At 44.1% G+C, this 27,487-nt stretch overlaps 2 protein-coding genes across 4 annotated transcripts in view; both read right to left on the reverse strand.

Annotated features, from left to right (window-relative positions):
* Positions 1-14,053, reverse strand: part of MGAT4A (alpha-1,3-mannosyl-glycoprotein 4-beta-N-acetylglucosaminyltransferase A) — a 126,783-nt gene extending 112,730 nt beyond the window's left edge. Inside the window, exons 1-2 of one of the 3 annotated variants that reach the window (XM_050755119.1) lie at positions 13,965-14,053; positions 9,163-9,491 (exon numbers count right to left, since the gene is read on the reverse strand). In XM_050755119.1, the coding sequence (XP_050611076.1) occupies positions 9,163-9,256 (94 nt within the window). In that variant the 5' untranslated portion in view covers positions 9,257-9,491; positions 13,965-14,053. Of the gene's footprint in view, positions 1-9,162; positions 9,492-9,638; positions 9,842-13,219; positions 13,428-13,964 lie in introns of those variants that run through there. The other 2 variants (XM_050755118.1, XM_050755120.1) reach the window with 2 other exon arrangements.
* The window catches only part of LOC126934347 (cytochrome c oxidase assembly factor 5), a 521,053-nt gene that overhangs the window by 141,556 nt on the left and 352,010 nt on the right, over positions 1-27,487 (reverse strand). The window lies entirely within an intron of this gene.

Raw genomic sequence — 27,487 nt, forward strand, 5'->3', positions numbered from 1 at the left:
ATTCTAGACTGGACTCTGGCACAGAAGGACGTTAGTGGGAACTCGGGTGAAATTCAAATAAGGTTTGTAGATTAGTTAACAATTTTAAATCAAAATTAATTTTTTGGTTTAGAAAATTATTCTACTCTGATTATATATAAGTTGCTAATATTGGGGAAGGCTAGGTATAAGGGAAAATCTGTGTACTATTTTTGTACATTTATTGTACATCTAAAAGTATTTCATAATAAAGTTTTTTAAAACATTTACTGCTGTTCAACTTACTGTTTAATTTACTGTTTTACTGTTTTGCGGCTCTCTCCTCCCTCCTCTCCTACACTGTAGCAAGGATATTCCTCTGACATGTTCGAATGCTAATGTATTCCAGATCACAAACAGTGCCTGGCACACAGAAGGCACTCAAAAAACACAGGTCGACAATTTCGGCAAGCCAGAATGATGACAGCATATTCCAAATCCTAGACTTAGTATTAATTTTCCTTATATCGTATTTGAAAGCAGCTTTGCTTATTCTGTAAAGACAAACAAATCTAAAAACTTTGATTCACTGTTTACAAAGAAGAATCATAGTTTTCCATAAAAATGCTTTGTCTGGTGTTTCTGTTATAGCTAACAGGATATGAATCTGATCTTTTCTTACAGTAAGTGTTTTCTCAGAATATACTGCAGTCTACTGATTCAGAGATACACATTTTCTCCCATATTTCAACATCTGAAATCAAGGGGACTCTTACACGTGATGGCATGTCATAGTTTAATCAGCAGTTGCTTTTCCTGCTTAGCAGTACTTTACAATCACGGTGCATCTAATAGTGTATTAAATTTGATGAAATCTGGTAATGAATAAAGCATTTTCAAAATATTTTTGGAGCTCCACTTCCAACGCAACAGAATAAGCTCTGCTGATCCCCTGTGAAGTGAAACTAGTGACAACTATTGTTTAAAAAACCTCTTAAGAGGACCTGAAAATTGCCTCAAGGACAAACAGCAAATGAAGAAATACCTATATGAGAAAACCTATAAAAATTCAGTGAGAAAAGTGAGAGCACAGTATTTGAACCAAGATCATTCCCCGCTCTCCTCTCCTCAGCCAGTGAGGTGGAGACCTCACTCCAGACTACAGCAGCCAAGAACACAGGGTTCCCTTTGCTCTCCAGTTCCAAGCTGTGGGATTTCATCCTGGGAGAATCAGGACTTCAACTTTTCTCCTGCTGCCCCCAGCTGCCTGTAGCTAAGGTTAAGTCCCAGGCAAGTAGGCCGGGCGCGGTGGCTCAAGCCTGTAATCCCAGCACTTTGGGAGGCCGAGACGGGCGGATCACGAGGTCAGGAGATCGAGACCATCCTGGCTAACACGGTGAAACCCCGTCTCTACTAAAAAATACAAAAAACTAGCCAGGCGAGGTGGCGGGCGCCTGTAGTCCCAGCTACTCGGGAGGCTGAGGCAGGAGAATGGCGTAAACCCGGGAGGCGGAGCTTGCAGTGAGCTGAGATCTGGCCACTGCACCCCAGCCTGGGCGGCAGAGCAAGACTCTGTCTCAAAAAAAAAAAAAAAAAAAAAAAAGTCCCAGGCAAATGCAATTGAGATGTGGGGGGTCTCTTACTCTACACAACCCCTGCTGATGGAACAGAGGCTCTACCTTGCGTGCAGCGTCCTGAGAATATGACGGCCCTGACAGCCCTTTCTGGGGCTTGTAAGGTAGTGGTTCCACACCTGGAAAAGCAGAGCCACAAGAACCTCAACCTCCTGGCCTCTTCACTTAGTGCTCAGCTCCTAGAGCGGGGCTGCCACTCAGAGAAAAACCTGTCATTATCCTCAGTCCCACCTCAAGACACAGAAATCTTGTCTGGAGCCACAGAACAGCTCCTGATCGCTTCCCAAAGAAGGAGCTTCATTTGCAACAGCTCCTGGAGAAGTTTGGGCCTAAGAGCCCTCTCAAAAACAGTGAAAGTTGTGGTGAGAGAATGGGGACAACTGTGGATCTAGTGAAGATACAGCCTGGAGTGTGGAGACTAGCTTGCAGGAGACAACCTGCAAAAGAGGTGGAAAGGAGGAGTCCTCCTGGGGTCAGAAAAATATCAGACACTGTCCTCAGAAACTATTTCTTCAAAGGAATCACGATTTTTATCATAGAACATATCATAGGTCAAAAAAAAAAAAAAAAAAAAAGGAACCAAAATGTAGTTTGTAGCAGAATGTATGCCCCAGGGCATTGGTGTAAACAATAAAACAATCAGCTGGCAATTAGTCTAGGAGTCTCAGAAAGAGTAAAGGGGCATCCCAGAGTGAGTGTGGGCAAACCAAGAGCTGAAGCTCCAGCCAGCCACTAAACAAATAAACCAGCAAATTAATAACAGGTAAAGGGGACCTTAGTACCCAGGGTTGCTAAAATACATTTCTCTAAAATGTCCAGTTTCCAATAAAAAATTATGAGATACAAAGAAACAGAAAAATACAACCAATACACCAAATGGGGAAAAAAAAAACCAAGCAGGTAACAGAAACTGCCTGTGAGTACAGCTAGACGAACTAGATGTTGGATTTATTTATTTATTTTTATTTATTTTTTGAGACGGACTCTAACTCTGTCACCCAGGCTGGAGTGCAGTGAGGTGATCTCGGCTCACTGCAACCTCTGCCTCCTAGGTTCAAGCAATTCTCCCTGCCTCAGCCTCCCTAGTAGCTGGGATTACAGGTGCCCACCACCACGCCCAGCTAATTTTTATATTTTTAATAGAGATGGGGTTTTGCCATATTGGCCAGGCTGGTCTTGAACTCCTGACCTTAGTGATCTACCTGCTTCAAGCCTCCCAAAGTGCTGGGATTACAGGCATGAGTCACCATGCCCGGCCAGGATTTATTTTTAAAAGGATTTCAAATCAGCCATTATAAATAAACTCACAGAACTAAAAGAAAATTTAATTGAAGAAGTAAAAGAAGGTATGACAAAGTGGCATCAAATATAAACTATCAATAAGAAGACAGAAATTTTAAGAAAGAACCAAATGGAAATTCTGGAGTTGGAAAGTACAATAGAAGTAAAAATTCACTAGAAGACCTTGTGATGGTTAATTTTATGTGTCAATTTCACAGGGCTAAGGAATGCCCAGACAGCTGGTAAAACATTATTTCTGGATATATCTGTGAAGGTATTTCTAGAGGAGATTAGCATTTGAATCTGTAGACTGAGGAAAGATGACCCTCACCAGTGTGGGTGGGTATCGTCCAATCTATTAAGAGCCTGAGTAGATCAAAAAGGTGGAGGAAGTGCAAATTTGTTTCTGGTCTGAGCTAGGATATCCCGCCCTCAGACAACAGCTCGCCTGGTCCTTGGGCCTTTGAACTTGAACTGGGACTTTCGTCATTGGCTCCCTTATCTCCAGGCCTTTGGACTGAGACTGAATTACACTACCAGCTTTCCTGGTTCTCCAGCTTGCGGATGGCAGATACTAGGACCTCTCAGCCTCCATAATCACATGTGTCAGTTCCTATAATAAATCTTCTTGTGTGTATGTGCACAGGTTTGTGTGTGTGTGTGTGTGTGTGTGTGTGTATGTGTTCTGTTTCTCTGATGAACCGTAACTAATACACACCTCAACAATAGATTTGAACACAATGGAGAAAGAATTAGCAAACTTGAAGACAGGTTGGTAGAGATTATGTAAGCTCAAGAGGGAGAAAAAAAAATGAAGAAAAATGAACACAGCCTCAGACAAAGGTGGAACACCAATAAGCACACCACCACATGTGTAATGGGAATACCAGAAGCAAAGGAGAGAGAAAGGAGAAGAAAAAAACATTCAAAGAAATAATGACTTAATATTTCCCAAATTTACTGAGGAACAATAAGTTATTCATCCAGGAAGCTCAACAGACTCCAAACAGGGTCAATAAAAGAGACCCACAAACACATGGTGGAAATGAAAAAAGTCAAACACAAGAAAATCTTGAAAGCTGCAAGAGAAAAACGACATGACTTACAAGAGAACTTCCATTAAGATTAATAGCTGACTTCTCAGCAGAAATTAAATAGAGGACAAAGGCAATGCAACGACACCCAGTGTTCAAAAACAACAAAAGCCCTTGTTAACCAAGAATCCTATGTCCAGAAAAACTATCTTTCAAAAATAAAGGTGAAATAAAGACATGAAAATAAACAAAAACTGAGGGCATTCATTGTTAGCAGACATGCCTTATAAGAAACACTAAGGGAAATTCTTCAGGCTGAAAGGAAGTGACCCCAGATGGTGGTTCAAATCCACACAAAAAGCAGCAATAATTATGAAATTAGAATATACACTATTAATGTATTTTTTTCTTCTTTCTGTTAACTGATTTAAAAAGTCAATTGTATAAAATATTTATATAATTCATTGCTGGGTCTATAACATGTGGAAATATATCAGTAATACAATTGCCAGTAATAGCACAGAAGAGGTAGGTGGAAATAAAACTGTAATGGGCTAAGGAAATAATAACACATAAAAATAATAATTATAACAATATATTGTTTAGTTTGCAACATTAACAGATGTAATATGTATAACAATACCCCCCAAAAGGGTAAAAAGGAACAGACCTACATAGGAGAAACACTCCTATATATCACTAAAATTAAGCTAGTATAAATCTAAAGCTGATTCTGTTGAGAGACTACTAAAAATACTCAAAAGCAGTGAAAAAGTCATTGATGAAATTAAAATGCTATACTAGAATTCAATCAACGCAAAAAAAGCAATAAGGTAGGAACACAGGAACAAAAAAGACACGAGGCACAGGAAAAACAAAAAGTCAGATGACAGAAATGAATCCAGTTATATTAATAATAGCATTAAGTATGTATGAATATACAACCCAATCAAAACGCAGAGCGTGTCAGACTGGATTTTAAAAGGCATGATCCAACTATATGTTGTCTACAGAAGACACACAGTAAATTCAAAGATAAACGGATTGAAGTAAAAGAATAAGAATATGTACAGGTCCCATCACTTTGAAAAAGTCTGGTAATTCCTCAAATGATTACACATAATAGAGTTACGATAGGACCCAGCAATTCCACTCCTTGGTAAATACCCAAGAGAAATAAAAACACATGTCCACACAGAAACATGTACCTGAATGTTTATAGCAGCATTATTCATAATTAGCCAAAAGTTAGAAACAACCCAAAGCTCACCAGCGGATGGGTGGATAAATAGTGTGGTATGTCCATACAGCGGACCATTATTCAGCTGTAAAAAGGGGCGAAGCGCACATCCTGTCTGTATACTGTGCAGTAACCCCACTGTGAGGTGATCTGCCACTACATGGGTGAACGTTGAAAAGATTAAACTAAGTCAAAGAAGCCAGTCACAAAAGACCACATACTATAGGATTACATTGATCTGAAAATCCGGAACAGGGAAATCTGGAGAGATGGAAAAATTAGTGGTTGCCTAACCCCTAGGAGGGGAGGGGAGGGAGGTGGGGATTAGGACAGTAATAGCTAAAGGGTATAGGATTTCTTTTTGAGGTGATAAAAATGCTCTAAAATTGACTGTGGTGATGGATATATATCTGTGAATATACCAAAAACCGATTCACTGTACACTTTAAATGGATGAATTGTGTAGTATGTAAATTGTATCTCAAGCTGTTTAAAACTGTTTAAAAACATTTTTGCTGAAGGAATCAATCATTTATCTAACAAATGCTTATTACATGTTTACTAAGCACTACTGGATCAGGCACTGCAAAAATAATACCAGTCTCTGTCCCCATGGACAGGGACCTATGACTGCTTCGTCAATCTCGCCCAGGGTCTAGATTGCGCCTGACCAGCAGGAGGTTCCATCAGGAGCCCTGCTCCTCCCAGCAAGACAGACATGTAACTACTCCTGCCCCACTCTCACAACACCCACCTACAACCGTCCCAGTTTGTCCAATCCACATAATTGGAAATCTGCCTCATTTCTACGTGGGAATCCAGTATACCCCGCTGAAACTGTTACTCTGTCTTGCACCACAGCTTCCCTGGCAGGATTCCTGAAATACTCCCCAACCTATGCCAATCCCATGCACCAGCTCATGTTTTCTTTCCAGTGCTGAATGAGGACTATGTCAAACCAGTACTTCTAGAACCTGTACTTGTAAGATTCTCCCGGGGGCCTGAAAGCTTAAGGAGATGAATAACTCCTCCCTTCTCAGGCCCAGTCCCAAGGTGCAACTTGCGCCAGCAGCGTGCCACAGCAAGACAGCGGAGGCAGCAAGAGAGCTGGCCCGAAGACACGCACCCCTAAAGATTGAGAAAGGGGCCATGTGGGTACAAGGTAGCAGTTAGGTCAGACTAGGACACTTCCTATTTACAGGAGACTATAAAACCCTTGCCCCATCCTCACTTAGGGCTGACACCATTTTAGGCCTCAGCCCGCCTGCTCATTAAAACAGCATGTTGCTCCACACCGCCTCGTGTTGTCTGTCACGTTGTCTGTTATGTTGTCTGTTAGCACGCTCTCGGGGTTTGAACCGATACAAGAACCTTGCAGTACTGTGATTACCAGCGACAACACTGAGAGCACCTAAGAGTCCTATGTGCTGGTATTAACGAGCATCTCACAGTTCCAAAGCATGAATACTCTACTCCCCTTCAGAACTTGTAGCTGCACATACAGCTCCCGGTACCTGATATGCCCAGTGTTCCCCACTCTGCCTGGCTTGGCCTTCACATTCATCCTTCACATTCTACCTCCTGGGTAACGCACCTGAAGAATTAGGAGCCTCTGCCTCTGCTGTTCCGAGCAACAGACCAAGAGCTAAGAGCATAAGCTCTTGGATGAGGCTGCCTGAATTCAAACTTCAACGCCACTACTTAACATATGACCTTGGTAAGTTTCTCAGTCACTCTGCCTTGGTTTCTCCATTTACAGAAAGGGGATAATATCTCCCATGGTTGTTATGAGGATCAAAATACATATAATACACTTACAGGCAAGCACTGTTATTGTTTCTATCTAATTCCATTTGATGGTATATTTGTTTACATGCATCTTTCCCTGACCAGTCCCTGAGCTGCTCAAAGGCATAAAATTACCTATGGCTTTTCTTATTAATAGCATATAATATAGGGCTAGGCGCAAGATTTGCACATGTAAGGGACCCATGAATGAATGAAAAAAAAAAAAAACCATTAGTCTAGCAATGTCAAAGGTTATAGAAACCACACTTTCAAAATAAAAATCAGAGCACGTGGTTTATGGGTGCATTAGAATTGAGTCTCTCAAAGCGGGACTTCTCTGGAAAATCCAGGCTGTCTGACTGCCAGAACTATCTAGAAAGAATCCAAATGCCCAACAGTTTTAGCGGTTACAGAAACGATAACATTTAACACAGAAGATTTTATGTAACCATAGCCAGAAACCTGTGTTGATACCTGGAAGAGTCTGGAAAAAACACTAAGTAGAAAATCAGAGCAGAAGTTTGCAAAGAGGAATTATGGAGTTATTCAGAGAATGAAGATCAAAGAGAACAGACTGTGTGTGTGCATCTAACACTGCGTGATGAAAGCATCTTTAGCTTTTAAATTCATTTTCATTCAAAAGACAGCTTAATAAAAATAATGATGCTTATTATAAGGCCTTTACATAAGAAACAAGAAAAATAAAACGGAGATTCCAAGACTTCTTAGCTTTCAAATAAGGCACAGTAAGAAGGGTCAAGTTTCTCCACTACTATAATTCTCTGAATAGATAAGTTTCCTAAAAAAAAAAAAAAAATATATATATATATATATATTTATATATATATATTTTTTTGCTCATGTCAGGGACAATCAATAGTTTGATTAACTATTCAAACTACTTCTTGATTGGCTGGGCGTGGTGTAGTCCCAGGTACTCCTCCGAGGCACAAGAATTGCCTGAACCCAGGGGCAGAGGTTGCAGGGAGCAGAGGTCTTGCCACTGCACTCTAGCCTAGGTGATAGAGTGAAACTGTGTCTCGGAAACAAAAACAAAGCACTTCCTGACTAAGCCTTCTCCTTTGGTACAATAAAAACATGAATTCTAAAACGTACGTATTTGTACACAAAGAAAAAAGGCCTTTAGCAAGTTTTTCATTCAACGTCCCCCAAGAGTTCCCCCCAAAATTAGAGTCCAACTCAGAGAAAGACAAAGAATGGGAAAAGACTCTACTTGCTCAAGGCACAGAGCATGTTTTTACTTATATCAGCTTTTTTTAACATATACAAGCACAGATATATACATATACAATATGTATATATAGACACGGATGTAAACACACATCAGAAAAAAATAAGGTCACAAAGCAATCTTTTCTGTTGTCTTCATATGAGTCAATAAAACAACATCAGCAACAGCAGCTTAAATAGCCCAGGTGATGACAGCTACTGTAACAAACCAAATATGCAACCACCTCAACATTTCCATCTTTCTTCTCATCATCAACATTCCTTAATCAAAGGAAAGAAGACAAGTAAGAAGTATGGGTAGGAATTTACTTCAAGTAGTTTCTCTTAAAAAAAAAAAAGGCAAATAAATACATTATCCTTAAATTATAGAATTCCAAGCAATGAACAGATAGCTTCTCTTTAAAACACGGTTCAACAGCCTAAACGTAATTAATTTTTTAAAATGTTTTAATATTCCGATCAGAATTTCTACTCATCCCTGCTTAAATACTTTTGCCTAAGGAGTAATCTGTCAATGCACACAGTTTAAATCATTAACTACATAGCACCCAATCATTAGCATAATTAGCATGTAAATTTCACGAAGGCACTAATTGTGTCCTTTTAAGTGTTTTATGCAACACTCAGTACAAGGAAGCTTATTAAACACTTATTATGTTTAGTAAAAAGAACAAAATGCCAAAACAAAAGTCTTTATTATTCAACTCGGCTGTCATGTATAATAAAAACCACTGATCAGTATCTGTTTCTCCAAGTACAATTATAAGAAACTGAAAACAAAACAAACCCCACTGGAATTAGAAATTCTGTCTCCTCTGTCCAAGAATACTGTTTCATTTTTCTATCAGTAAGAAACTGCCAGCAGATAGCATGTAACATGCAGGATGCCAGGGTATTTGACCTAAGCATTTAGGCACCTTAACCAACCAAAAAGTCTAGTACATGTCATGCACACTTTCTGAGTCATTTTCCTTACCTTTCCCATTTTGCCATGTAGTATACCAAGACAAAGTAAGGAAGGAAGTGATAAATGCTAACGCAGTGGCTACAGTTCCATTGCGGAGCCTCATCTCATTTCACCATCACACTGGTCCATATGTGTACGATGACAACACCCAGGACTGTTTTCGTTTCACCCTGAAAGTCAACCGAATGCAGTCCTCCTGGCTCTAGGCCAACAAAAATCAATAAGAGAGGTTCATTTCAGATGATCTTCAGGAGGAGCCTAGCAGGGATGCCGTTCACAACTGTACACGGGATTGTCTTTGCGGTCTTCATACGCTGATGCCTCGGCCTTTTCGCTTCCTATTCAGGGGGAAAAGAGAAAGACAAGCTCATTCACTAATGCAAAATGTAAGTTTCTTCATTCACTATTCGTCATTATAAACAGACTTGTGGCTAAATTGTATCTATAAAGATTATCCCTACATCGAAACTACTCATTTAACATACTAGAATTATCTGGTCCTTCTCCTCCTGGAAAAAGAATACAAAACAGCTTCAAACTATATTCCCTGCTCATTGGTTTTGTTTGGTCTGTAAAAAGAAAAGTGATGGCTACTGATTTTAAAGGGAGAAACGGAGCTCACAGATTCCAAGATGAGAACTCTAACGATCACACAATGGTTCCTGAGTAACATAAACTTCACTCTCCCCAGTTTTCCTATTGCACAATAATAGGAAATTTTTTTAAATAAGAAAATTGACAGAATATGACAGAATATAACATATAAGGGTCAAAAGACCTGGGCCCTTGACCCAGCTCTGTCATTACTTACATGATTCGGGGCATGCCACTTATCTAGGTCTCAAGGTTTCATTCATAAAATGAGGAAACAATCTGTCCTGTGTCCTCTTTCACATATTGTCATAAATTATAAAAAGGTTACAGTTATTACTGCTATTTATCACGGTCATAAAATAAATGTCATTTTTCCAGTGACTAACCCACTCCCAGGGTGTAAATAAACTGGAAATATTTAAGCATTTAGAAAATGCGGCAATCCAACCAGGATACGGTATGCCTTAGGCCCTATCACTCTGCATTGCTTTAACTCAAGAAATCTGGGAAATCACCACTGAAGGAACAAAGCTGTTGGGAAAAGGGAACGAAATGGTCTTAGGCACAGCATTCAGCATATAATAGGTTCTCAAAAAATGTTAACTGTACTAAAAACCAAACTTTTTTGGTTAATTGAACAACAACAACAAAAAAACCGGCCAGCTACTGGTTCCAGTCCACTCTATGCATGGTCAGTCTCTATCCCTGGAGGCACATCAGGCCCTCCAAGATGTGCACAGATTCCTGGTAGCCTCAGGGGGTGCCACAGGATGCACCTGGTAATATCCTGACACTGTGGTGGGGGAGTTAATGTACCTCCGAACATGGCCAGCAGTCCCAAGGGAGAATTCTCTCCAGGGAAGAGCATAACTGATTAAAGCAGACAATTCAGAACTTGCCACCACCACTGCTTCTTAACACTGAACATTACTAGAAATTCCCCCTAGGAAAGAAAGATCACAGGGGCATAGTACTAATAACGATAGCCACTACAACTTACGAAATGTTTCCTATGTGCCTGATCTACCATATGGTTTAAATCTTCACAAAATCCTATGAGGCAGGCATTATTAACCCTGTTCTACACATAAGGAAATGAATCCAGAGAAATAACGCGAATTTGTTTGACTCCAAAGTCCAAGCTCTCATCTACTACACTTTTCCTCTCAAACGAGGCACCTGCACCTGGCAATATGAAGCTAAGTGCCAGGGATACTCCAAGTATCAGGTTAAACTGCAGAATCTTCCCAGAGTATTAATTATACCCAACTGTAAGTGTAAATTTTTTTAAAAATTATATAACACACACTGATCTACTATGGAGTAAGTTGCAAAATTCATGGAAAATTTCAAAGTCTAAACATGCAACTTTAAACAAATCTCCACTTCCTGTAGCTTTTGGCTAATACCTCACCACCACCCTCCACCAAACTATGCCTGTTAACCCTCCTCAGACAGCAGCTCTATCTTCCATATAATATTCTAGAAGCACCTAACCTCTTTTACTACCTGAAGACAAAGAGCTCTAAAAATATTCTCAAGTAGAAGTTATCATTGTTCTCTAAGACTGAACTTATTCACCTTCTACAATTAAGACAAGTTAACATCAAACATGACCACATCTACAGTTTAATATTAAAATCTTCACAGTGGCCAGGTGCGGTGGCTCATGCCTGTAATCCCAGCACTTTGGGAGGCCGAGGCAGGCAGATTACCTGAGGTCAGGAGTTCAAGGCCAGCCTGGCCACCATGACAAAACCCTGTCTCTACTAAAAATACAAAAATTAGCCGGGCATGGTGGCAGGTGCCACCATGTAATCCCAGCTTACTCGGGAGGCTGAGGCAGCAGAATTACTTGAACCTGGGAGGCAGAGGTTGCAGTGAGCTGAGATCACGCCACGGCACTCCAGCCTGGGCGACAGAGCAAGACTCATCTCAAAACAAAAAACAAAAAACAAAAAAACAACTTCATATCAAGTCTCCTCTAATTGTCTTAAATCAATAAGCACCCAATAATGAATTCTGATTATAAAAACAGGGGTGATAATTCTATGAATTATATAACTTGGAACGTTAATCCCTGTGTGGCATTATATTAAAATACTTATAACTTTCAGCTGCTATCTACTTAGCCCTGTTTCACTTCAGAAAGAATTTTGTTCTAGTAAAAGATCTAAAAACCATACAGGTTATTAGAGTAAGCACTCAATTCATAATGGGAGAGGTAAAGAGCCCATCATATGGTAAAGGATATTTTAAAAGTTTTACTAAATACAAATAAAACTCGTTAAAAAAAAATCCGCAGACATGCGTAGAGACAAGTAAAAGTAAATGAACTCTGAAACCAAAGTAAACTATTGATATACTACCCCTAATATATGAAAAAATTAAAAAATACTGGATCCAGGAAGTTATGAAACTCTGAAGAAGATACCTACAATGAATTCTACTAGCAAATACGCCCTGAAGTTTTGCAAGAAAAATATGAGTGTTTTACTCAGTAAGAATGTAGTCATACATTTTTAATTAGGTTTCCCAGCTAATAAGTTTAACTGCACAGCACAAGTGAAGAAACTCTTCGGACAGGAAAAAAACAAGGATCTACTTGCTCTTCAATCATAAGACATAATTCACAGGCTGGCTTGTAAGGCACAGGTGACCCACATTTTTATTAGTGTCCACATTTGCAAAAATTTTAATCTAGCCCCTTAATATTCTCGGAGACTATAACCTAACACGTTTGAATCTTTAACAACAACAAAAAGGTAGTGGCTAAAATTGCTAGTCATTTCTCCACCCTCCCAAAGGTGAACGGAACTTTCAACTCTACACACCAGACTGTTTTGTTAGCAATCCTTTAAGGCCTTCAGTCTTCATTTTATTACTGGACACAAAATCTTTACTTATTTTAAAGTGTTCTCTGAAATACTCAATATAGTGCATGGCTGAGAACACTTTGCTGAACGTTTGGCATATTCCTTAATCAGCATCCCACTGACAGGAGAGAGGTGCCTTAAGAATGAAAGGCACAATAATCCCTGATACCCGGAATCAATAAAATCCATGACGTAAGCCTATATAACTTTACACACCACAATTATGGCAAAATTCATTTATTTGCCATTTATAAACGAGTCAGTTTTCTTTAATACAGCTTACATAATGTCATCGTCCAGCGCGTTTTCGGATTTACACGTGTGGGTTACGGAAATCTATGTCAAGATAACCTGTTCATCAAACTATTTTTTAAACATTTAGAAAAAGAAACATAAACCACAGAACGCATATTTTCATTCTAAATTTACAGTCTACGTTCCAATGAACGACTCTGTCATTATCTTTTATCAAATAATTCGTCCAACAGCAAAAGCACAACAGCAAAATACACGGAAAGCATTCCAAGCATACATTGTGACTGCTTCTATTTTCCAATGCGGAATGTAGGCAACGAAACCGCTCCAGAGAAACGCACCGTTGCGAGGAATAAAGGCGGGTGTGCAGAAAAGCTCGCCTCCGAGATGTCACCTGGCACACTTGGCGGAGTCCCCGAGACCCAGCCTCAGGGTCCTACTGCGGCTTCCTCGACACGCAGGGAGTTGAGGCCTGGGGAAACGCGGGGTGCTCTTCCACGCGGGCCCCGCAGCCCTTCACTTTGTGTGACAATTCCCTGCGAAGGCTTCACGGCCGGTCCCCTCCGGGAGCAGCCCCTGCCCCTGCGCCCCGGACCGTCCGGCCCCCGCCCACCTGCCCCGCGGCCCCGCGAAGGCGCCGACTCCCGCGCAGCCCCCGGGTCCCGCAGGCAGCTGTCCCTCCCCTTCCGCACCCCCCGGATCCGCACTTTGCTCCACTTTTCCCCAAAGTCGCCGAGCCCCGCCACGCCGGGGACGCACCAGGCGCCGGGCCGGCCGCAGGGAGGGCGCGCGGCCCCGAGGGGTGCGCGGCGCGGGGCAGGGACGCTGGGAGGACGCCCCCGCCCGCGCCCCGCCGCCCGCCCCCGAGGCCCAGCCGCGCCCCGAGCCGGCCCCGCGCCCAGAGGCGCCGACAGCTCCCCGCACAGAGCTCCGGCCGGGCCGCGGCGCAGTCGGCTCCGTTACCAGCAGGTGGATCTCCCGCAGCCCGGGGCCGCCGGCGCCGCCCCCCGCTCCCGCGCCCTCCGCGCAGCCGCCCCGCGCCCCTCCCGCCCCCGCGCGCCGCCGCTGCCGCCGCGAGCCCCTCACCCGCCGCTGGCGTCTCCGTGCTCCCGCGGCTGCCGGCGGAGCTGCTGTGGCCACCGCTGCCGCTGGCGCTGCCGGCCGCCCCGCCCGCCCCACCGGCTCCGCCTCCGCCGCTGGAGCGCCCGCCCCGCCCCGCCGGGCCGCCCCGACCCCGCCAGCCATTGGCCGCCCGCCGCCGGCCCCGCGCCCCGCGCCCCGCGCCCCGCCAGTGGCCCGCGCGACTGTCACTTAGGGGCGCCGCCGCGCAGCCTGCTTAGCGTTCGGGAGGCCGGCCCGGCCAGCGGGGTCCCGGCGAGGTCCGGAGCGGAGCCGCGGTCTCGGGTCCCCGGTCTGGGCGCCGGCCTGCTCCCCGCCGCCCGCCGCCGCATCTGGCTGGAACCTCCCGGCGCGTGCAGGGGCCGCTCCGGCGGCCAACAAAGGACCTCGGCCTGCGCCTCGCGCGCGACCCGACCACCCGGGCTGCCCCAGCTCCCAGCCTGCCTCGACCCGGCCCCTTCCCAGCGGCGCGCCCTGCTCCCGACCGCCCTAACTGGGCGGCCTCCCCGGGGACAGGCCCCGGGCCCGGCCCCGCAGGAGCTCCTGAGGCCCCGCGGACGGTCGCGACAGCCCCAACTTCCCGGTGAGAACCCCGCGAATCGGCCCGAAGGGCTGACTTCAGCAACGGGGAAGAACAACAACAACTAGGGTTTCAGCGCACATCGTTGGGTGCTGATGCCCCTGATTTTCCACCATGCCCCGTTCTCCCGAACCCCATGTCCTTATCTGTCACCGTTTCACAAGGTTAGAGATTGACTTCAAAGGCAAAACATTGACTCATTTGTAGAAAGCCTGGGTGGTCTGCCCCTGTTTTTCATAGGATGCCTGGGACTTGTGCTAACAGTAACTACCCCTGGGCACATCCTCTTTTGAATACTTAACCGTATAGCAGGTATGGGTGTTAGATCGTTCGTTGCATATCTCATGTTTTAGAGTTATTCTCCATTTTTCATAAGAGGAAACTCCGAGAGGTGAAAGGACTTGCCCAAGGTCACACCGCAGGTAACGGTTCAAAAACAAGGGATGTGTTAACTTTATTGCTGCAATAATCCTTACAGCAATCCTCCCGGGTGACATGTGAGGGAATTGAGGGGCCAAAGATCAAGAAGGCAGCCTTGTTCCTATCAAGCTCCCAAAGGAATAAGTAGATTCTTTTCAGAAAACAGTGATTTCAATAACTGAAAACTCTAAAAGGCATCAGTCAGAACGGGGGCCCCTCCCCACCTCCGATATATTCCTTTATTTTTATCTCAAGATAACAACAATTAATAATCAGCTAGAACATGCATGGAGTTATCACCTTTCCCATGGTGAGGTTTCTCCATGACGGCTAATTTAAAACCTCAGGAAGAAACACGTGACATTCCCGCTGCCATGGTCTCTTACTCCTTTAGGGGAGAACCATACCAAAAGATCTGTCCACCGCCCGGCGCTGTGGACACAACTTAGGGGATCACAGCCATGATATCCAACGCCAGCTCTTCTCTCTACTTCGGGTGTTTTCTCTCTACTTCCAGTTTGGCTGTGTCCTCACCCAACTCTCATCTCGAATTGTAAATCCCACAATTCCCATGTGTCCTGGGAGGACCCTGGTGGGAGGTAATTGAATCATGGGGAGGGTCTTTCCCGGGCTGTTCTCGTGATAGTGAATACGTCTCACAAAATCTGATGGTTTTTAAAAAGAGAGTTTTGCTGCACCGATGCTCTCTCTTTGCCTGCCGCCATTCATGTAAGAAGTGACTTGTTCCTCCTCGCCTTCCGCCACGATTGTGAGGCCTCGCCGGCCGTGTGGAACTGTAACTCCATTGAACCTCCTCTGTACATTGCCCACTCTTGGGTATGTCTTTATCAGCAGCATGAAAACGGACACACACGTTGGGGACCTGAAAGCCAGGTTTCCTGTATTCCATGACAAAGCCATTGCCAAGTAGCAAGCTGGCAATTTGATTCATGACCAGATGTGTAAACAGAGGTAAAGACTGAGACCATTCCAAGGTAAAGCTTTTAATACATTGTTGGCTATAACTTGCCTAACATATCTCCTAGGAATAGATGATTCTAGGCCTTGCTGTTACGGTGCTCTTAATGACAGACAAGCACACTACTTCTTACAGAGGAAGAAAGGACTGCCATTTGATAACATCATGGAGAATGCTCCCCAAGCCATTTTCATGAGTTACCCCAAAGACCAAATGGAACAGGAGCTGTTATCCTTATTTTATTCAGGAAGAAACTGAGGCCCTGAGAAATTAAGATATTTGACAGATACAACCAGTAATTTAGGCTATTAGTAAATGTTTGATTCAGAGTTCAAATCCAGGTCTGTTTAACTCCAGAGCCCCTACATCACCCCTCCAGACTACCTCTCTGCTCACATCTTCAGCAAGTTACAAAATTTTGTTGAGTGGATGAATATTTTTACATATATTTCCCAGCTGGGCACAGTGGTTCATGCCCATAATCCCAGCACTTTGGGAGGCAGAGGTAGGAGGATTGCTTGAGCCCTGGAGTTTGAGACTGGCCTGGGAAACATAGTGAGACCCATGTCTTTAAAAAAATAAAAATTAAAAATTAGCCAGGTGTGTATGCACCTGTAGTCCCAGCTACTGGGAAGGCTATGGCGGGAGGATCACTTGAGCCCAGGAGTTCCAGGCTGCAATGAAATATGATCATGCCACTGCACTGTAGCCTGGGTGACAGAGTGAGACCCTCTCTCTCTCTCTCTCTCTCTCTCAAAAAAAAAAAAAAAAAAAAAAAAAAAAAAAAAAAAGCCAGGTGTGGTGGTGGCTTACTCCTGTAATCCCAGCACTTTGGGAGGCTGAGGCGGGCAGGCAGATCACCTGAAGTCCAGGACTCCAAGACCAGCCTGACCAACAGGGTGAAACCCTGTCTCTACTAAAAATAGAAAAATTAGCTGGGCATGGTGGTGCATGCCTATCATCCCAGCTATTTGGGAGGCTGAGGCAGGAGAATCTCTTGAACCCAGGAGGCGGAGGTTGTAGTGAGCCAAGATGGCACCATTGCACTCCAGCATGGCCAGTAAGAGTGAAACTCCATCAAAAAAAAAAAAAAAAGATGTTTATCTCCACCTTCTCCAGTTTTTTTCTCTTAGTGAAGGAAGGAAATGAAAGCATTTACAGACATTCTGTAAGCAGAGGCATATGCCAGAGGAGAAAGGAAAGGGGGGAAGGACAAGCTTCAGTTATGGACTCCATGGGCTTACTCAGATAAAAAGCAGGAATTCCCCCTGGACTCTGGGTAGTGGAGGAAACACAGCAGAAGACGAAAAGTATACAGGAAAAACACAACTGCTTTCACTGGGAGACTTTTTTGATACTTTGTTGCTGCTTCAACTGGCAGCAAAAGGGCAGGTTTTGGAGGATACAGTTAAACTTATCTCAAACCATATACATTGTAGCTCAGGAAAGTCTGGGTTTCAGTGAGTTGTCCCAAGAAACTGGAATGCTATAGAATATGTGATTCCAAGGTATAGGGGAGAATTGGTGGATGATTCATGTTAACTTTGCACAATTTATGATCTTGGATTTTCCAACTAGTCCATAGTATCTGTTAATTAATAATCAAAGACAATCCATCCAAACCCCACTGAATCCCATTCCATGTCTTTTTCTCTTTTTAATATTGTGGATGATGATTCTCCTCCTCTATCACTTCCTTTTTATTTCTTCTCTACTTCTACAGTTTCTGTTTCTGCCTTTATTGAATACTCAGTGGAATTGTACCCAGGAGGTTCTGCCAGAACTTGACCATTTTATAGTCTGTCCCCAACAAAGCTTCTACCTTGAGGCTGTTTTCCTTTCCACACACATTTTCACTGTTCCACAAACTTTTTCTGAGTGCCTATGATTACAGAGGCAGCTGTTATCTAACCACAGAGTGCTCACGGTGAAAGAAGTGGCTAAGTAATTAAACCACAGTACAGTGCTGCAGACACACAGTGCTGGGACACTCGATAGGATTGAGCCATCTCGGGGCAAGGAAGGCTTCCTGGAAGTGATATCTGTGCTAAAAGCAGAGTACAGGAAGTGAATCTTTTCCTTTTATCTCTTTCATGGTAAATGGCTGTTGGCGGGGCCATGCCTATAGCAGTCAGCTTCTAAGAATTCAAGCACATAATCTCTAGTTTTCTTTTCTACCCCAGCCCCCTCCATGCATTAACAATCAAGCTTGCATTATTTATGAATATTTATAAAGATTGTGTTTTCTGGCTTCTTGGCCACTAGCTCTAGTGAGATTCTTCCCCCGACCTTCTAGAGGAATCATCACATCAGGAGGCTCTCCCTGGCTTTTAAACTTTTTTTATTTTTATTTATCATGTTTTTTTGAGATGGAGTTTTGCTCCTGTTGCCCAGGCTGGAGTGCAATGGCACAGTCTCGGCTCACTGCAACCTCTGCCTCCCGGGTTCAAGCGATTCTCCTGCCTCAGCCTCCCAAGTAGCTGGGATTACAGGCGTGCACCACCATGTCCAGCTAATTTTGTACTTTTAGTCGAGATGGGGTTTCTCCATGTTGGTCAGGCTGGTCTCAAACTCCCGACCTCAGGTGATCTGCCTACTTCGGCCTCCCAAAGTGATGAGATTACGGGTGTGAGCCACTGCGCCCGGACCTCCCTGGCTTTTTAAAATGGTATATGCACAAATGGTAGGAGAACTCTCAATTGTAATCAATCAACAGCACACTCAATCACTAGAAACTAGATAAACTGGACCAGGGTGAACAGTATAGAATCTATTAACTCTTTGTTAGATGCAGAGTGTTTCAGACACAGCATACAAACTATTTCTGTTGTATAATCAGGGAGGCCCAAGAAATTAAGGAGAGAAAATGCAAATACTGTGTTTAATATTCAACTCTAGGTGGATGTTAAGTTTCATCCAGATGAAAGACCTTAGATTTCTAACAGAACTGAATTATTATTATTTATTTTATTTAATTTATTTATTTATTTGTTTTGAGACAGGGTTTCACTCCCATCACCCAGGCTGGAGTGCAGTGGTGTGATCTCGGCTCACTGCAATCTCCACATCCCAGGTTCAGTGATTCTCTTGCCTCAGCCTCCCAAGTAGCTGGGACTACAGGCACACACCACCATGCTCAGCTAACTGTTGTATTTTTTGTAAAGATGGGGTTTTGTCACGTTGCCCAGGCTTGTCTTGAACTCCTGAGTTCAAGTGGTATGCCCACCTTGGCCTCCCAGAGTGCTGAGATTACAGGTGTGAGCCACTGTGCCCAGCAAAATTATTCTTATTTTTAAATTTTTATTCTTCCCCCAAAACCTTTGCTCAAAGAGAGAACCCTTGAAAGATACCTCTTCTATTTCACTTTCACACCCCTGGGGAAGATCTATCAAGTGACTCATACAAATGTCAGGTTGTGTGGCTACATAATTATGAAATTGTAAGTCTTTACCATGCTTAAGTGTTGTGGCTGTTGGTATTTACATAATGTACACAAGGCATTCCTAAAATTTTTACAGAAAACTCTAGAGGATCCAACCTGTCTTAGTGGGGACAGTCTCCCCTGCATGCATTGTTAGAACAAACCACAATGCAGAGTGGCAGCAAAAGTCTCTGTCAAGATGGTTTAGAAAGCTTGAAGGGATCACCCCTACCTTGTAAGGGAGGTAGCTACACCGTTCAAGCTGACTCACTTATTTTCATTATATTCGATGTATACTCAGAAGACACAGTGGAAGAGAATTGTGTGCCAGACAATTACAGAGCTTTGGAGATTTTTTTTCTTTTCTTTTTCTTCTTTTATAAATTTGGTACTTGTAAAAGATACTGGATGAATAGCCCTGTATCTGAAATCCACCCATGCATAAAACCAATTCGAGCAATTCAGCTGTGCTACTCTATCAATACGTTTCAAAGAGAATAAAAATCTTGATTCACATCAGACATCCAGTACCATGACTGCCAATTGTTGGAGTTATGGGTATCTGGACAACAGAGTCTATACCTTGTCATGGCCTCGGATGTTTCTTTATCCTCTTTTAGGGCAACTGACCATATCCCTACAAGCCAGACTCCAGTCAAGAAAAAAAGGTGGAGGGAGCCAGGCACAGTGGCCCATGCCTGTAATCCCAGCACTTTGGGAGGCTAAGGCAGGCAGGTCACTTGAGGTCAGGAGTTTGAGAACAGCCTGGCCAACATGGTGAAACCCCATCTCTACTAAAAAGACATAATTAACTGGGCGTGGTGGCACGCGCCTGTAATCCCAGCTACTCAGGAGGCTGAGTCAAGAGAATCGTTTGAACCTGGGAGGTGGAAGCTGCAGTGAGCCAAGATTGCACCATTGCACTCCAGCCTGGGCAACAAGAGCAAAATTCTGTCTCAAAAAAACAAAAACATATTAGGCATCATTTCAAGCCAAACCAGAAGCTAGACCTGGAAACATGAGGGAATCAAGAACTATAAGCCTCTCAGATCTTCCAGGTCAAGTGGGATTTATACCTCTCTTATTTACATTGTTCTTAAGAGACTGTTCATGTGTCTCATGGCAGCCATGAGGACAGTGTCACTGGTAAAGAGAGACTGCTCTATCAAAAAATGCCTCTGTGTTGAGCTCCCATCACGTGATCAGCTGTCTGAAAGACATAGAATTGTAAAATGTGGTCTTGGCCCTCAGGGAGTTCACACTCTGGTTGGAGGAACACCCAAGACCCGCCTCTTCTCATGCCTGCTCGCCTCTAACCTCTGGCCCTCAAGCTGAGCCATTCCCCCTTCCATACCGTGAGGCACGCAGCTGCCTCTGGCAGACCCACTCCCATGTCCATCCCACTGCCTCCTTGGCTAGCTAACATCCTTCAAGACTCAGCTGGAAGCCACCTGCCTAGGAAGCCTCCCCTTACCCACATGCCTGGGAAAGGCACCAGCTGCACTGTCCCTACTCCTATCAGAGCATGTAGCCTCACTCACTCTGAGTTCCCAAGCCGGTCTGCCACAAGTAGGTTAGAGGAAGGCAAGCCTGAGAGCTTCTCAGCCTTTGGAGTGTCTGGGTGCTGAGTGGGACCTGGAGCCAGCTACAAGCAGCCCAGGGTGCCATGGTGAATATTTTCATTTTCTCTGTGTTTTATTAAGTGAAAAAGGCTTGGCAGCACCACTGTCATCATCTGCTAATGTATTTGCCTCATTCACCCAGCTCTTGAGGGCAGAGACTGTCTTAGTCATCAATATATCCCAGGCACCTGGGAGCCATTCTGCAAATGGTCATTGATAGAATGGAGGAGGACTTTGTGGGAGAGAACAGACTTGATCAGAGCCTTGAAGAACAGATGTCGGATTTGGACATGTGCAGAGAAAAAGGAAATACACATGATAACAGAAGGATCACACCTGCAAGGTCACAAACAGGGTGGTGCACACTTAGTGTTCCTGGCACCTGGGCAGGATAGCCTGACCAAGACGGACGGTGTGAACAGAGGCATCATGGGAAATGTGTCACACCATGGAAGCTGTGCAGTAGGGTTTGCACCTCAGGCTTGGATAAGAGGAAAGCACTGAACATTTCTGAACGGAGAAGCAACATATAACAAAAATATTCAAAGATGAGTCTGAAAAAAGGACAAATTGAGCAGAGGAAGTCTGATGTCACTGACAGCAGCTAGGGAGTTGCTGTGTAATATTTTCACCTGAATGAAAAACACAATGGGTCTTGTGATCATCAAAAAAATATTTACTGATGGGCCGGGCATGGTGGCTCACACCTGTAATCCCAGCACTTTGGGAGGCTGAGGCAGAGGTCAGGAGTTCAAGACCAGCCTGGCCAACATGGTGAAACCCTGTCTCTACAAAAATACAAAAATTAGCTGGGCATGATGGCAGGTGCCTATAATCCCAGCTACTCAGGAGGCTTTGGCAGGAGAATCACTTGAACCCGGGAGGTGGCAGTTGCAGTGAGCTGAGATCGTGCCATTACACTCTAGCCTAGGTGACAGAGAGAGACTGCCTCAAAAAAAAAAAAAAAAAAAAAAATCCTGAGCTGCTACGATATACCCAGTCTACATACCTCTACTAGAGACCCTTAGTAAATATTTGCTCCTTGCCTTGGTTTTGCTTCCTACCTGAAATTGTACATTGGTCTAGGATTAAATTCATAAGGCTTAAGATGGGATAAAGGAGAGCAGGGAAAGAGAGCTGTCTTCAATACATGACCAAATGTGCTAGTATTAGTGTCTCAGAGGCAATTGAAAATGCCATGTTGCTTCAGAAATGGACTATAGTAAAAACTAAGGTGTCTCTTTAGAGAAAAGAACCTTCTGGAATTCTGAAGCCTCCATTCAATAGACTTGTTCAAGTCAGCATCTATATAAGGGAAGCATCTGTCTGGGAAGACAGAGACAGCATAAGAAATCAAAAATCAACAATGCCTTCCAAAAATAAAATATTCATTCATGGAAGCATCAATAACACATTCCAAGATCATATCCACAAAGTGCACTGTAACACTGAAAACCTAATTTTAACAAATTCTTTTTCTTTTCTTTTTTTTTTTTTTTTTTTTTTTTGAGACGGAGTCTCGCTCTGCCGCCCAGGCTGGAGTGCAGTGGCCGGATCTCAGCTCACGGCAAGCTCCGCCTCCCGGGTTCACGCCATTCTCCTGCCTCAGCCTCCCGAGTAGCTGGGAGTATAGGCGCCCGCCACGTCGCCCGGCTATTTTTTTTTATTTTTTATTTTTTTTTATTTTTAGTAGAGACGGGGTTTCACCGTGTTAGCCAGGATGGTCTCGATCTCCTGACCTCGTGATCCGCCCGTCTCGGCCTCCCAAAGTGCTGGAATTACAGGCTTGAGCCACCGCGCCCGGCCTTCTTTTTCTTTTTTTGAAACAGGGTCTCGCTCAGTCACCCAGGCTGGAGTGCAGTGGCACAATCGGGCCTCAGTGCAACCTCAACTTCTTGGGCTCAAGCGATCCTCCTGCCCCACCAAGGAGCTGAGACTACAGATGCTTGCCACCATACCTGGCTAATTTTTATTTTACATTTTAGTAGTGACGAGGTTTCACCATGTTGCCCAGGCTGGTCTGAAATTCCTGAGCTCAAGCAATCCACCTGCCTCAGCCTCCCAAAGTGCTGGAATTGCAGGCGTGAGCCACTGTGCCCGGCCTCAAAAATTCCTTAAAAACTTTTTGCCAGCCATTTGTTTTGTGTACTTAACAAATGCTTATTAAAGATACATGTTATGGAAGTAAGTTGCCTCTGGTTCTGTACAGAATGGGATGGAAGAGCAACATTCATATCTTATCCTGGAGATGAGGGGGATGTCAGCAGGGTCTTCCCAGGTGAGGGAGCAAGAGAACAAAGTTAAGAGAGGTGCAAGAAAGCTGAACACACAGTTGAGTTACACCCCACAGCCCTCACTCTAGAGGAACTCAAGTCTTGAGCCAGGAGCACTTCCATTCCTTCTCCTCTGGGCCCCCAGGATGGCTCATAGCCTTGGGCCATCTTCCAGCCAGCCCGTAGGCTTTCCTCAGTGTTGACTTCCTCCAGCAATTGAACCGTTGCTGTATCACCGAACACCTTTGTCCTGCTGGTCTTCTTCATAAGGACTCCATGTTAGCTGAAGCTTTTGCACACAAGACAAGCACATTTATTGAGTATCATTTTCCTGATACTAACTGAATTATACACAAACAGGCAATCAGAAGTTTGATTCACACAAATGGGATGCTAGCACAAAGAGGGCTAGCTGGAACCCAGGGCCCTAGCACTTGGGCCCTGCCCCACAGGGATGATTTCAGGGACTGAGACCAAAAGAACTCTTCAAATCTCTTCTTGGAAGGCCTTTTACATAGAGGCATGCAGTCTCATTCTACCTCATCCAAGGTAGAAGCAGAAACACAGAAGATGGAGCAGGCAGGAGCCAGGAGTAAACCAAGAGGAAGCCAAAAGGCAGAGAGGAAAGTGGAGGGAGAATGCGTGAGTCAGTGAACAGGCAGAAGTAGCAGAGACGGAGAAGCCAACTGAGGGGATGAGACACCAGGGAGGCAGTTTCTGTGGGACAGTGGGAGTGTCCACTGCTGGCGGGAAGGATGGACAGACTGGAATTCAGCCATGAGGCTGCAGGACCTTCCTGCTTGGATTCCTGCTTGTCTGGACTTACCATCATATAACACCGTGGACAGGGCAGAGCAGAGGGGCCAGGGAGTTGAGGAGGAGTGTCACATCCTCAAAACAAGACTCTTGTTTTTTATGAAGGACTGTGACCACTTAACAATATCACATATGTGAATTCAAATGCAAACAATCAAACATTCTAGAATAAAAGACATACATGTGCTTTTCACATTATCCATGGTTTATGTTATAGGCTCTGTTATTCCTTCTCCTGTCACTCTAAGTTGAAGAAAGTAGTAGGTAATTAGACTTATTTTCGTTTAAGACAACTGGGCATGGATGGAAGTTTGAATAAACAAACTTCCAGATCTCATGAAGGCAGCAAGAGATCCAGTAAGGATAAATGCGTGACTGACTTTTCCATACAGATTCTAAAATCATCATGTAGAGGACAAAAATGATTTCCTTCTAGTAATCATGATTCTAATTTTTCTGTTCCATTTATTTTACCAAAAGCCAAAATACTACCAAATGACCAAAATCACACAAATCCTCTTTAATTTCAGGATTCACTGGCACTACTAATTTCAGAATTCACTGGCACTACCTGTGTGATACTATGTTTTAATCATTTTTCTAATTTTCTAACCTGAATCCTATCTCACTGGCCACATTTATGTTGCCATTCAGCATTAACAAAGAAGGTGATATTAAGAAGTATTGAAGAGTTGGACTCTGAAACTTCCAGCCAGATGTGAATTTGCCATCATGGGCTTCTAATGAAAAAATATATAAAAGCTGCTCCCAGCTAATGGAAAAATAAATTGGAGTTGTATTGGGAAAGTACCCAAAAGAACTGTCCTTAAATGAGAATTGGGTTTTTATTAGAAAAATCTGATAAGAGTAAAAAAAAGAACATTAGCTCCCCCCATCATCTAATGGTCTGTGTTACTGTTTCATCATCCTCCTATAAAAGGACATTCCACTCGAGTATCTCTCAAATGTTTTCATAATTATGAAAGTATCCTCTGTCCAGCAACCTGAAATAATTTCTCATTTCAAATGGAAGCTTCAATCTTGCAATGAAAGTACATACGCCAATTTCTTCATCTTCTAAGCACTAAAGGAAAAACCATCACCTCGGCCTCTGCAGAGAAGAACAAATATTTGGGAAGCTTTTTCCTCATAGATTTTAGTACTTCCCATAGTCACTATTTGATTATACATCATATTCCTTTCCTGTTAAATATTTTCTGAGTGCCTTCCTTGTGCCGGGCACCGACACTGTGTGGTGCCCACAGCTGAACACGGCTCTTCATTGTGTCTGGGGTGAACGGTAAGGGCAGGTAGATACGCAAGAAACGAGGTTTATATGCCAGATTTTTCTAATAAAAACAGAAAGGCTGGGATTGGGCTCAGTTTGTTTTGTTTTTTTGAGGGGGGAGGTGGGAAGCACAAGGACAAGCATAGAAAGTGTGGCCTGCCTTTAATGGATGCGGTGGTGGCAGGGGGCATGTTTTAGTGTAACTTGGTCAGAGCTGGGTCAGGAGATCTTCCTGGCGACAGCACGAACAGTGGGCAGGGGAGGAAGGGTGGGTCCTCTGAGCAAGAGCGAATCAGTCCTGACTTGGGGCTGCTGAGAGGATGGTGAGAGGAGGAGGCCACCGGAGGCACTGCGGTTGGGAGCGCAGGTGGGGCTGATGGTAGATTCCAAGCCAGAGCAGGGATTGAGGCGAAGATGCTTGGGAGCTCGGCTACTTCAGTGCTGGCTCTGCTGAATCTGTGTTGGTAAGAGACACGGGGATGCTGCCCTCTGGCAGGAGTGGGCAGTGAGCCCCAGAACTTGAGAGAATCAGCGGGCACCAGCAAGATGGAGAGAGATGATGGCTGAGCAGAAGCCATGGCGTTTACCAACTCGGCCACTGGTCACTTCCCTGAGAGTCATTTCAGTGGAACAGTATTGGCTAAAGTCCACATGGCCGTTTGTCAAGGTTGAATGTGTGGGGATGGGCTTGGGCTATGCATTTGCAGGGAGGACTAAGGCTCTCTGGTTTTGTTTTTAAGAAACGCTGGGGCTGGGCACAGTGACTCGTGCCTGTAAGCCCAGCACTTTGGGAACCTGAGGCAGGAGGATCACTTGAGCCCAAGAGTTCCAGACCAGTTTGGGAAATATAGGGAGACCCCCAACTTTACATAAAAAGAAAAATATTAGCTGGGCGTGGTGGCACATACCTGTGGTTCCAGATACTTGGGAGGCTGAGGTGGAGGAGCCCTGCTTGAGCCCAGAAGGTAGAGGCTGCAGTGAACTGTGATCGTGCCACTGCACTCCAACTCCAGCCTGGATGCCAGAGAAAGACTTTGCCAAAAAAAAAAAAAAAAAAAAAAAAAAAAGAAAGAAAAGAAAAAGGGGTCTAATGGATAAATCGTAAATTATGGTCTTCCCCATAACTGGCTACATCCCACTGAGCATCCCTTTGTCTTGGCCAGCTTAGTATTCCTAACCACTCTTGACACCTCTGCTATATTTCTATAATTATAGATAAGAATGATATAATAGTAAAAGCAGCTAGTATTTCCAAAGCATGTATACTCTACCAGGCATCACACTAAGAATATTAATACATATTAATTAATTTGATCTTCCCTACAGCCCTGAGAAGTTGGGACTCTCATTTTGCCTGTTTTATAGGTGAGGAAAATGAGGCAAGAGAAATTAAATAACTTACTGAAGTTCACACAACTAGGAAGTAGCTGAGCTGGGAGTCAGCCCAGGAAATGTGCTGAAGTCTATGCACTTAATTAAGATGCTGGCCACCCTCCAACCACTGCAAAGGTAGAAAGGAAGGCAGGGCATGGTGGCTCACATCTGTAATCCCAGCCCTTTGGGAGGCCTAGGGAGGCAGATTGCTTGAGCCCAGGGGTTCAAGATCAGCCTGGGCAACGTAGTGAGACCCCACTCCTACAAAAAAATTTAAAATTAGCCAGGCATGGTGGCATGAGCCTGTGGTCTCAGCTACTTGGGAGGTTGAGGTGGGAGGATTGCTTGAGCCTAGGAGGTCAAAGCTGCAGTGAGCCATGATCACGCCACTGCACTCCACCCTGGGCAACAGAGCAAGACCCTGTCTCAAAAAAAGTATAAAAGGAGTTCTAGGAGCTTTACAGAAACTAAACGAAATTGTAGAAAGCTTTCAATATTAATTTTTAATATGCCAGCTCCTTTTAGAGAGTGCCACGAACTAAATTCAACATCAGAGCTGAAAAATCTACCAGCACCATAAGCCTATGATTTAGGACTCAGACACAGGAGGGATCTGAAAGCATCTAGAGTCAAGTGCCTTTTTTCACATAAAAAGAAACCACCATCCAGGCCAGTAGAGTGACCTGGCCAAGGTCACGTCGTGGCTAAGAGCCAGCA

The sequence above is a fragment of the Macaca thibetana genome, chromosome 13 (genome assembly GCF_024542745.1).
Source record: "Macaca thibetana thibetana isolate TM-01 chromosome 13, ASM2454274v1, whole genome shotgun sequence".
Lineage (NCBI taxonomy): Eukaryota > Metazoa > Chordata > Mammalia > Primates > Cercopithecidae > Macaca > Macaca thibetana.